This window comes from Podarcis muralis, chromosome 9, assembly GCF_964188315.1.
Source record: "Podarcis muralis chromosome 9, rPodMur119.hap1.1, whole genome shotgun sequence".
NCBI lineage: Eukaryota > Metazoa > Chordata > Lepidosauria > Squamata > Lacertidae > Podarcis > Podarcis muralis.
Genome location: NC_135663.1, coordinates 41,981,010 through 41,993,090, shown reverse-complemented (window position 1 = coordinate 41,993,090; position 12,081 = coordinate 41,981,010). Strand labels below are relative to the sequence as shown.

The following is a 12,081-nucleotide window of genomic DNA, read 5'->3' as shown; positions in this document are numbered from 1 at the left end:
TGATCGGCGGATGTTGAACCCCTTACGTCAGTGACAGGCAACGGCGACAGATTGCTTGAGGCGAGCCCTTATTTCCATTTTTGTAGGCGGAGCTCCAGTTGTGTCGTCACGGGCTAGTGGGCGTGGCTTTGGCCTCGCGCCTCCCGCCTCCCACTCAGCCCGCGGCAGTTGGCGAGGAAGCGAGTGGCGGTTATTTTGAGTCCGGCGGGATGGCGGAGGCGCCGACTGTGACTTCTTCCGCGGCCAGGAGCGCTCCCGGCCGAGCCACGCCACCCCTGGAGCAGCTGGCAGAGCCGCCTCGCGGGCTACTGGAGATGGTGGAGATGCAGCTGGGAGACGTGAGTCTTCTTCCTCCCTTCGGGGTTTTGTTCTGCTGGGCCTCCCTTCAAGGCCCTTGGCATTCTCCTATCACACAGTATATGGGTTGCTGCACGGAAGGCCACAAGTCTTTGCCCTTCCTCGTGTCTGCACGTGTGAGTGGCCCAGCAGCATCGGGGGGGTGTGCAATCCTATATATTTCTTATTACCCCCCCCCCCACTTCTTGTTGCTGGGGGGGGCTATTGGGTTGTTTTTGTTTTTATTAGGTATTTTGTGGTTTTATATCTTGATTTTATTCTGTGAACCGCCCTGAGACCCCCCGGGTATAGGGCGGTACATAAATTCAATAAATAAAAATAATAATAATAAAGAAAGAAATAATAAAATGGCTTGCGAAAGGGGAGGGAAACACGATCAGATATAAAAATCCTGCATAGATAAAAAGAGTGCAGAAGCACTTAAATTGCAAAACTCAATCATCATCATTGGAGTTAACAATTCAACATAACATTATTTTTAAAGCGTTGTTTGGGAGGGAGGGGGGCTCTCTCCTAATAAACATCCCTGGGACCCCACTGCAGAGAAACCGAACCTGGTTGATCAGTATATAAGTATTAGCAGTTGCCTCCACCTCTTGGAGAAGAGCTCTGCACAGAAGAGGATTATCTCCCCCTTCAGTAAGCAAAGATGAGTAAACTGAACTGAACTTGCTAGATATGTTGCCATTTTTTAAATGTCTGGCATGAGATGGGTGGTAAAGTGATTGTGGACCACTTGACTATTGTGTACGGAGTTGCGGTTCCTCTAAAGGAGCAGGTCTCCTTTAGGTTGGGGCTACTCCTGGAAATATAGCTGCCACTAGAGGCTCAAGCAACCTCTGTGGCTTTGGTACGTCACCAACAGCTGCATCTGAATTGGGATTACTTGACCACTGTAGTCCATGCACACTGGTAACCATGAGACTGGATTATTACAATGTGCTCTACATCGGTTTGGTCCAGAAACTCCAGTTGGTGCAAAATGTCACATTTAAACTGCTGATGGGAGCAGATGGGTGACAGCATGTGACACTTGTGTCAGAACATCTGCTCTGGCTGCCCATATGTTACTGGGCCAGGTTCATGGCTGTTGTGTTGATTTACAAAGCCCTGAACAACATGGGTTCAGGTCCTAGGACATTTTAAGGGCTATTTGAATCCTTATACCCCAGCTTGATCACAGATCATCCAACTCAACTAGAAGTTAGGCATTTACTGTTGATAGTTCCATGCTCTGGAAAACTCATCGGCAGACATCCATACTTGCTTTTGACTGTCAGGTGTACGTACATGTATTTGCAGCTGTGTAGTTTTTGTTGAGCCAGTCATTTTTGATAAACTCTATTGTTTTGATGATGTGTTATGTTTCAACATTGTATACCACCCTGATATTTTATGACATGTTGGTATAGAAATACTTTTATAAATAAAATAATGCAACAGATGAATTAACTAAATGAAGCTTTTCGAGTTCTCGCAGTTTTAATTATTTGGGCATATTTCTTTAGATTTTAAGGCTATTTGTTTTCTTATTTAATGCAATAGTAGGGATTAAGCAAAAAAAATAAATAAATAAATATTAAAGAGGGCCTTTCTTCCAATGGAAAGAGGGCCTTTCCTCCACCATCAAATATGTGTCCTTGGAAGGAAGGTTGCTTTTAGATATGGTAGCTAGAAAATGACATTTTAATGGACTGCATTTTATCTAGGACGGAAAGTAAACTCTAATAATAATTGCTGCGGAAACTGAAAATTTCTTTTTATTGCAGGCAGCATTTTCACTCACCAAGCTTTTGGAGGCCACGTCTGCAGTGTCAGCCCAGGTAGAAGAACTTGAAACCAAATGTACTGAACATGCTAGATTTCTTAAAACATGGCGGAGTCTTCTAAAAGAAGGATACAATTCCCTGAAACCCACAGAGTGATTTGAACACCCATACAATATTGCTGTTTTAACTGTTTAAGGAAACTAAAGGCAAGACTGGCCAACAGCACATAACACTTTTTACTACCTTCATATGGAGAGATAGAACTACTTCAACAAGCCTTCATTTTAAATCTGCAAAGAAAAAACAGAACGGTGGTTTTACTACAAACAAAGCAGCTCCCTTAAATACCTTGAAGCATGCTCACCATACTGGATAATTTGTTCCTAGGGAACGACTGAAGGAGTATGTGCTGTAAAAATATTTTTCTTAAAGGGCTGGAGATCAGACTGAAATAGTGATTAAGAGTTTCATTTGACTGTTACTTGGAATTTTACTAGTTATGGATGACTGTAACACCCATAGAATTCATTGTATAAGGTCTATGGACTGTTAGGCTAAAATATTTAATTGTATGGAAAACAGCTGTGTTTAATCCTCTTAAACTAAGTAACATTCAACACTTTCTGCCCTAAAGAGGTGTGACTATGGCTGTCTGGAAACTGGTTGCTGTTTTACTTAGTCTCTTGACTGTTTCAATATATTCTTAAGTTTTTAAATCATATTTTTCTATCTTGAACATGTGATCAGAGTATGTTTTGACAAAATAAACTGAGTATAGAGCCTTATGCATGATAGATCATAGAATTTTATCTCCTGCTAAAAGATGCAAGTTCTCTTATTTATTGTGCAGTTCTAATGACATACAGGGTTCAAATATATATGACAGTGTGTAATCTTTTACCAGCATATTGTAAATCTGATACTTTGAATATAAATTGAGGAAACAATGTTATTTGTAAACAAGGACTGTATGCAAATTAATTTAGTTGCATTAAGCCCCATTGAAAGGAATATGATGATTTCATTAGTACTTTGTACAGATTGAAATCACTGGGTAAATACAGGTAACATTCTGGATCCAACCCAATTACCTGCCTTTTGTTTTCATCCTGGAAACAGCATTTAAGTAAGTTAAATAACAGGAAAACAAATAATTACATTTCCAAATAAATTCAGTGTATCTAAGTGTTACTGTATTAATAAAGTATATTGGTATAAGGTTGGAAAGACTCGTCTTTTCTCTAGCATTTCAGATTAAGTAGCCAGTATACCTTAAAATTTGCCTCTATCTGAATATGGGCTAATTGTGGCTCTAGAGCCTTGAAGTGGGTTATTAGGCTTATGGATATGGAGACTTTGCTGAAAATAGCAGGCCAGACAATTAGAAAAACTCCAATCAAAACTGTAGTAGCAGAATAAATTGATCCAGCTGAACAAAAACCCATGCTAATGATAACTCAAATATATTAATGACTCCTATAGTTTGTGGAAGAAACACCAAATCAAATTCTACAGAATAGTAGATACAGTATAACCTGAGGTTTCCCCAAACCATTTAGGTGCTCTGTGCTGTTTCTTTGGATTTTTGGTTGGAGATGGGAGATGGTACATCCATTGCATTAAATATTTGTATTTATTTCAAATTATATTTTTATTGCTTTTATTTCTCCTGGATTGTAATACAATACACACAATGTATGAGGAAAAAAAGAAGCAATAAAAATACAATTAAAAATCATACATCGCCCAGTACAGTGCATTATAATTGCTACAACAGAAAACATATGAAGTCATCCACCCAGAGTTTCTGCAATCTTGTGTGTGTGAATGATTGCTATAGCCCTAGTCACATGTTACTTGGATGTAGGGTACTCACAGTTTCAAGTTAGAGCAGGGTCACTCTTCCACCTAGATGTTACTACATTAATATAGCTGTCTGTAAGGAAATATTTCAGCACAAGCAGCTGCTCACACATATGTGTTTCTCTGCAGACAATTGTTTAATGTATAATTGTTGGAAGGTGGAGCTAAATGTAGCCTTGCTCTGGCTTCAAACAGTGCATGCCATACACGTAAGTAATGTGTTAAGAAGTCTTACAACACTTGAAATAGTTAAACTGGAGGATTTAATGAATGACCTTATTACCCATATGCAGCGGGAAGGCAAACGGCGTTTCTGTGCGCTGCTCTGGTTCGCCAGAAGTGGCTTAGTCATGCTGGCCACATGACCCGGAACCTGTACTCTGGCTCCCTCGGCCAATAAAGCGAGATGAGCACTGCAACCCCAGAGTCGGCCACAACTGGACCTAATGGTCCCTTTACCTTTACCTTCTGTATACTGTATACTTAGCCTTTACATTTCCATATTATTGGGCAAGAGCATCAGAATTTGTGACTATCAAGTCCTAGATGAAGATGCACATATTCACATTATTCTTTGTCCTTCCATCACTTTACCAACATCATGGAAAAAATCCAGAATTTATCACTTTCAGAAGTGAAAGTTACACAATTCTTTCACAGTTTCTGTTTTGAATAACTTGCTCTGAATACTTTCAGTTCTAGTTAACGCAACAAGCTTTATTATTTTTTATTAAAAAAATAGACTGATTTTCCAACAAAATGTTTTCCAAGGCAACTTACAAAAATATACACAAATAGACTATTGTACACTTTTAAAAACAGATGCTTTAAAATAGTAAAAAATATTACTGAAACCAGCATCAGCTAACACCCATATCTAATAAACAGACAAAAACTAGCCGTTCAAAGCAGCAGTAAAAATATAATTATTTAGAGGTGTTGGTGGATGGAACCTGCCTAGCTTCATGCAGATTTAAGTTTCATAACAGACCACTGTCTATTAACATAGCTGTCATCGTATGTGAGCATCTAAGCAGAGCTTTGAAGTGGCTCTTACACAGAGTTTAAGGTATGGGCAACTAAAAACCACGCCTACAAAGGATTAGATATATAGCCTGGGATAGTCCTGGATCCAGCATTGTCACTTGGTTGTTCAGGTGTCTTCAGTGGCCCAGAGTGGCTCACTCACCAACTGACTGTTCCTGGACTGTGTTAGCCTAGCCCCAGTAATTACGTTTGGGTAATCTCCTAGTTGGGGACGCGGGTGGCACTGTAGGTTAAACAACAGAGCCTAGGACTTGCCGATCAGAAGGTTGGTGGTTCGAATCCCCGCGACGGGGTGAGCTTCCGTTGCTCGGTTCCTGCTCCTGCCAACCTAGCAGTTCTAAAGCGCGTCAAAGTGCAAGTAGATAAATAGGTACCGCTCCGGCGGGAAGGTAAATGGCGTTTCCGTGCGCTGCTCTGGTTTGCCAGAAGCGGCTTAGTCATGCTGGCCACATGACCCGGAAGCTGTACGCCGGCTCCCTCAGCCAATAAAGTGACCCCAGAGTCAGTCACCACTCGACCTAATCGTCAGGGGTCCATTTACCTTTACAATCTCCTAGTTGGACTATTGTAATGCATTCTGTCTGGAGCTACTCTTGTAGATGGTCTGCAAAATGCAACCACCCAGAACGCAGGAAGGCTCTTTAGTGGCTGCCTGTATGTTACTTGATCCAATCCATGGTGTTAAAGACTGGGGATCCAAATAGCTGAAGAGCACCTGTCCTTATATAACATGCCTATGCATTAAAATCTATAGGAGAGGACATTGTGGTCAAACTGATTGCAAAAGGACACTGTGTTATGAGCTGGAATTGGATGTTTTCTGTGGCGACACTTGTTCTGTGCTAGTACTAACAGTGGTTACTGTTTGGAGCCAGCTGAAAATGTACCTCTTTAATCAGGCTTTTGTAGATCTACAAACTGATGAGACTTAAGGTCTGTTTCCTTATTTTATTTTATGTTGGTTTTATTGTGATATTTTAATAGCTTTGATGGTTTTATTGTAGATACTGTTTTCCTGTTCATTACTGCACTCTCCTTTGTTACATCATTTTTTGATGAAGGGTCGAATAGATATGTATTTAATGAATGAATAAGACAGTGTTACTTAGAAATACAACTATTTTACATTAATGAACTCCAAATCTTCACAAATACAGTAGTAAAGCTAAGCATAAATAGCTGTATATGAATATATAGTTTAAACAGAGTTTAAATATTATTGGATCATGTTTCCTCAGGCAGTGCTTCATTTGCAAACAACAACATATGTACATATTAGTAGAAACTAGATATAAAATAACATTCTTTTCAGCCAAGTTCAAGATAATCCAAAAATCTGTAAACATTAAAGTGCAACTATATAACTTCTATTCTTAAATCCTTTGAGAAATCCAGTGCAAACATCTATGAAATCTCTCATTGCCATTCCTATATTTATTTGCTCCTTCACCTTGTGAACTTGGAAATAGAAAATGCTGTCTCCCATATTAAACTGTACTGTACTGTTTTCAGACTTGCGGAACTAAAGTAGCCCAGTTGTATTTATAAATATTAAATAATTTGTGACATTTCAGCTTTTGTGTTGGTGTTTTAGATAATACTGCCTACAAGTTAGATATAATACTGGTCACTGAGAAGAACTGTTACCACAAACCTTGCAAATTAAAAAGTGTTTTAGAACTGTCAGAAGATGTAAAGTAGTCCTTACATTCTGACCAAGTTTCTTTCACTTTCTATTTCCTCATCAATTCCACAATGCAAATTCACCAGGATAAGCATTTCCCCCATTAATTCCAACCTCTTCTCCATATGGCTAGTTCTTCTAAAGGTTGTTAATAGATGCATGTCATGGTAGCTCAGTAGTTTGTCTTCTGTCATGCTTAAAAATGATTCCATGGCCTGGAGCAAGGGGTCTGTTTCTTTGCGGCTTTATGTGGCAGGATCTTCAAGATAACAGTGCTGAGTGTGCAAGTCTTAATGCACTTAACTTGTTCTGAATCATTTTCATGTGTCTTTTTCAGGCTTGCTGAATTTCAACTTACTTAACTCTCAGAGGAATCTGTAAAATTGGCAGGATTTGTCAACTCTGGTGAGGTATCTTCCGTAGGCCACATCTCTACCCAGATAAATGATGGACCATACATTTTCTGGTTGTTTTTGCCTCCCAAGGATCTTCTTTGTTTGTAATTGTGCCAAACTTGATTAATCATTTCCTTGAAAGGCCTGGTGGTTAATGTGTAGAGAAGAGGGTTCAAGGCACTATTTATTGGTAATATGAAAATCACAACCCAGGAAGTTATAGAACCTAAAGGGAAGGGAGAAAAACATGATTCACTTAATTGTGCCTGTGTGTTTTTAACAAACGTGGCATATGCTGTGGCAGGTGTGGGGAACCTTTGATTCTCCAGATGTTGCTGAACTACAGCTCCCATCCACCCCAGCAAGCAGGACCAATTGTCAGGAATGATGGGAGTTGTAGTTCAACATCTGGAGGGCCAAAGGTTTTCCCCACCTATGCTATAGGATGTTACTAGACCAGATATTACTGTAGATATATGCAACATTTCAAATCTTGCCAAACATTTGAACGTATTGATTGATATTCTAATGTGCATTAGAGTAAATAGGCCTCATTTCCTCCAACAGTAAAATTGGGTAGCTGACTACAAAGGGCTGGAGCCAAACAGAGCAACTGAGAAAGAATTGGGAGGTGTTAGCATGCTGTTAGGAAGCCCAAGAAGTACAATTTTAACATCTCACAAAAAACAAAGGGGGCAAAAAGCCCGTCCCTGTGCAATGAGCTCCAAGTAAGTTAAATGGAATTCTAAGCATCATTTAGAAAAGAAAAAATCACAAGGGGGAGCAGTAGAAGGACACTATTGCATTATTGAGCTTACATCTTATAGTGTCTTGGAAGCAGGCATAGACAGTTGGAACTCTGAGCAGGGATGATTAAAGGATGAGGATGGTGCATTTTTTAAAATGCAGGGCCCACACTATTTTAGATTTACCCACTTGGCCTCTTCTATGGTCCAGGAATAGTAAGTTGCCCTTGAGTTCCCTATTACAGACTGAAAACAACAACAACAGAGAAATCGGGAAGGAAATTGGCAATACCTGGAATTTCTACGTGAAGTAAGGAAAGCAATTTTAGTGTAAATATGGGTATCCAGCATAGTGCATCCGTAAATACGATGAAGAAAAAGCGTTTGGCAAGGGTCATCTCTTTCTTCACATGATTCTGGATTTCCATTGCAGTAATCGCTGTCTGATGGACGCTATAAAACATACTTCCATAGGAGAATACTATGATGATAAACGCTACCAAATTTACACCTGTTGCAAAATAGAAACAGTTTTAGTTCTATTTAGGAGTCTCTTTGCCAGGTTAGAATTCAAAATATGATGACTAGTATGTATGGTGTGCAAATGTAAAAGGTTCAGAACTGAAATATATCTATCTGTAAGTCCACATTTGCTGGACGTAACTGCTTTTTAGATTGCAGCATTAAAACACCATTAACAATAATGTATGCAGACTAATTGACTCTTGTTTAGTCTTGCTAACTTCTGCGTGAGTTCTATGGTTTAAACAGTTTGTAGGTTACAGCTGTTCTTCACAGTAATATATGTGATTTAACCTATAAATTCATTATTTCACAATGAATATTCAGTGCTGTAAAACGAGAATTAAGAAAAACTACAGTGGTGCCTTGCAAGACGAAATTAATCCGTTCCGCGAGTCTCTTCGTCTTGTGGTTTTTTTGTCTTGCGAAGCACGGCTATTAGCGGCTTAGCGGCTATTAGTGGCTTAGCGGCTATTAACGGCTTAGCGGCTATTAACGGCTTAGTGGCTTTAAGAAAAAGGAAACAAACTTGCAAGAACTCGCAAGACGTTTCGTCTTGCGAAGCAAGCCCATAGGGAAATTCGTCTTGCGGAATGACTCAAAAAGCGGAAAACCCTTCTGTCTAGCGAGTTTTTCGTCTTGCGAGGCATTCGTCTTGCGGGGCACCACTGTATATAAAATTGTGTTTCATAGATGAAAGCAGACATTAAGATGAGCATCCATATTCAGAGTATGAGCAGATTAGAATAGGGTCTTCTGTCCAAATTATGTATAATCTGACATGAATTTAACACACAGGTCTTAAAAAATGCAAATTGCTTCAGATGGCCTGAGGGAGGCACTGATAATTACAGGATCAGGGCAGTCATGAACATAAAGGACTTGCTTTGGGGAGAAATGAACCTGGGGTTTACTTACCTAGGAAAATTATGACAGAATAAATCTGACCTCCAGTACTTTCAGACTGCTCAGAGTGGAGAGGGAAACAGACACCATTAGTGCCATAGTAGTTATGGAAAAAATCCTTATTGCTGAGTGGAATAAAAGCAACTACAAACCCTATCATCCAGATGAGAACTAATATGGAAATTGTCCTATATTTTCCTGGCCTCAAGAATCTAAATGGGTAAACTATGCAGATGTATTTTTCCAAAGTCAGGTAGGTTAGCAATAAAACGGATACTTCTGTAGATAGAACAGCCAGAGATCCCACCAGCTGACAATGGATACTGTCCATCCACAACTGAGCATGCTTATTGTACTCCCCACGATATTTCAGGTCAAAGGCTCCAATCATAAACAAGTATATTCCCATGAGGCAATCTGCACCTATGGAGAAAACATGTGACTGTATGTTATTTGTACTAGCCTCATTTACACTCTCTTTAAATAACCTCTGGTGAAAATCTAGCAAAGAGCGAGGCATGCCTAGATACTTACAGCAGAGTGACATTATCGACAGGGCATGGAGTTTGTTCTCCGACTGAATGTAAGGCCGCATGCAGATGACAAAGATGTTCCCGAAGCAAGTGACAGCAGACACAACCCAGACAAATACTCTCTGTATAATGCTGGCCAAGAGGTTCTCAAAGGAGGAGATTCCGTCAGTATTTGGTTTGCAGCTGCGTACATGGGGAGCATAGCCACAATACTGGAATTTTTTGAAATATCTGGAGGGTAAAAAAGCAGAGGGAATTTGCATATCAATCTCTGATGTACAGGATCGTATGCCTTATAATACAATGCATATATTCCTTGAACTAGTACAAACTAAAATAAGGTAAAGAGAATCATACAGTTGGAAAGGACCACATAGGTCATCCACTCCAAACCCTTCAATGCAGGAATCTTTTTGCCCAATTTTGGGCTCAAACCCATGACCCTGAGATTAAGAAGAGAACTGGTTGGAAAAATGACCTGAATTTTATTTAGTTGATGCTTGATAAATACACATTGCATATTCATGTACAGTATATGAATATTAGTTAACCTCTCTATATAGGATTTTATATTTTGTTGTAGAAATTGGCATTAGCTATGGCAACAATCCCGATGACAGTGTGTCCAAGCACTAAACAGTTATTATATTTATGTACAGAGATGCATAAGGCTTTGCACAAGAAATTGTGTAGCATGAAGTGTAAAGGTAAAGGGACCCTGACCATTAGGTCCAGTCGCGACCGACTCTGGGGTTGCGGCGCTCATCTCGCTTTATTGGCTGAGGGAGCCGGCGTCCAGCTTCCGGGTCATGTGGCCAGCATGACTAAGCTGCTTCTGGCGAACCAGAGCAGCGCACGGAAACACAATTTACCTTCCCACCGGAGCAATACCTATTTATCTACTTGCACTTTTGGGTGTGCTTTCGAACTGCTAGGTTGGCAAGAGCAGGGACCTTCTGATCGGCAAGTCCTAGGCTCTGTAGTTTAACCCACAGCGCCACCCGCGTCCCAAGCATGAAGTGTAGAAGGGCACAATTATGTAAATTTTTTTCCCTTATGTAAGCTTGCTAATGGAATCAAATAAATCGACTGGTCTATCTAGCACACAGAAGATCTCAAAGAATTGTCTTAGCAGGTCTCCCTGCTACCTTTCTATGGGAGATGATAGGTTAGGTATATATCCTTGCTATTTGTTAAGGTTTTTTTTGTAGATGATACTTACATATGGGAAAGCTCTTTAAGTGGGCTGAACATTCTTCTTTGGATATTTGTAATTTCAATGCCTTCTAGGCTTCTATAAACATTAGAAACAGAGTTTATGTCTTATTAATAGGGAACTTACTAAAAAATAAATTTGCTCCTTCAGCATAACATATGTATCTTTAAAATGTACCGGTATTTTGTTGGCAAGTTAATTAATGGTAACACATAGTTTACTGAATACAGTGCTTTCAACTTAAAGCACACTAAAGTCTGTGATGTCAAAATTATGTGCCAAGTATTTTGACTTAATTGAAGGCACATAGTAGGCTAGCAGCTGCATGAGAATCCTAAATATTTGAAAGAAGGCTGTTATTGTTTATTGGACTATTTAACAGTCAAATTTAATAATTATATATTTTTTTAATATAGCAAGATTCCTTTGTTTTTATATAGTTTGTGATTTGAAGGTTTCTAAGGACTAAAGTAACTACATTAATCAAGGCATATATCAATTATTTCTGCCATTTCCAATTAACCTTGGTACATCATATTTTATCCATAATTCAAAATTACCTTGTTCTAAAACAGAATAGCTAAATACTAGAAGGCATTGTCTTAGCTGATGAAAGATTGTTCAAAAGGAAGACACACACTTACAGTGAATTGAGTTTAATAAGATAATCAAACTGGTTTGCTTCTATTTTCTGGATTGGATTGTATGAAAGATTTCTGTCAAAAGAACAGAGTAAGTCATAGCTTAAATGGCAATTTTATTGTTCTGTCTTGTGTACTTGATGTTATCATGACTCAATTACCAAAAAATGAAAATATGTGCATATTAATATTGATTGTGCAGTTGAGTGTAAATTGTGACTAAACAGATTCAACAAATAACAATTGCCAAAAACAAAAAAACCAACAACTGGCCCAGAAAAATTAATTAAAGTAGCATTTATATAAGAAACTGTGTCTTTATTCACTCAGTATATTGAGTTGTAGATAAAAGAGTAGTTGTTTCCTTTAAAAAAGCAAACAAACTGGCAGTGACCTTACTGA

At 39.1% G+C, this 12,081-nt stretch overlaps 2 protein-coding genes across 2 annotated transcripts in view; one reads left to right on the top strand and one right to left on the bottom strand.

Moving 5' to 3' along the window:
- The first annotated feature begins 131 nt into the window (after positions 1-131).
- C9H4orf46 (chromosome 9 C4orf46 homolog) lies at positions 132-3,346 on the top strand. The gene is made up of 2 exons (XM_028743099.2): positions 132-338; positions 2,127-3,346. Exons 1-2 carry the CDS (start codon positions 210-212, stop codon positions 2,280-2,282), a joined length of 285 nt encoding a protein of 94 aa, XP_028598932.2. The 5' UTR covers positions 132-209; the 3' UTR covers positions 2,283-3,346.
- Positions 3,347-4,738: 1,392 nt separating this feature from the next.
- RXFP1 (relaxin family peptide receptor 1) overlaps positions 4,739-12,081 on the bottom strand; it is a 31,926-nt gene continuing 24,583 nt past the window's right edge. The window contains exons 13-18 of the mRNA XM_028744414.2: positions 11,683-11,754; positions 11,045-11,116; positions 9,824-10,053; positions 9,302-9,712; positions 8,154-8,372; positions 4,739-7,341 (exon numbers count right to left, since the gene is read on the bottom strand). Coding sequence (XP_028600247.2) covers positions 7,079-7,341; positions 8,154-8,372; positions 9,302-9,712; positions 9,824-10,053; positions 11,045-11,116; positions 11,683-11,754 — 1,267 coding nt within the window. The 3' untranslated portion in view covers positions 4,739-7,078. The remainder of the gene's footprint in view (positions 7,342-8,153; positions 8,373-9,301; positions 9,713-9,823; positions 10,054-11,044; positions 11,117-11,682; positions 11,755-12,081) is intronic.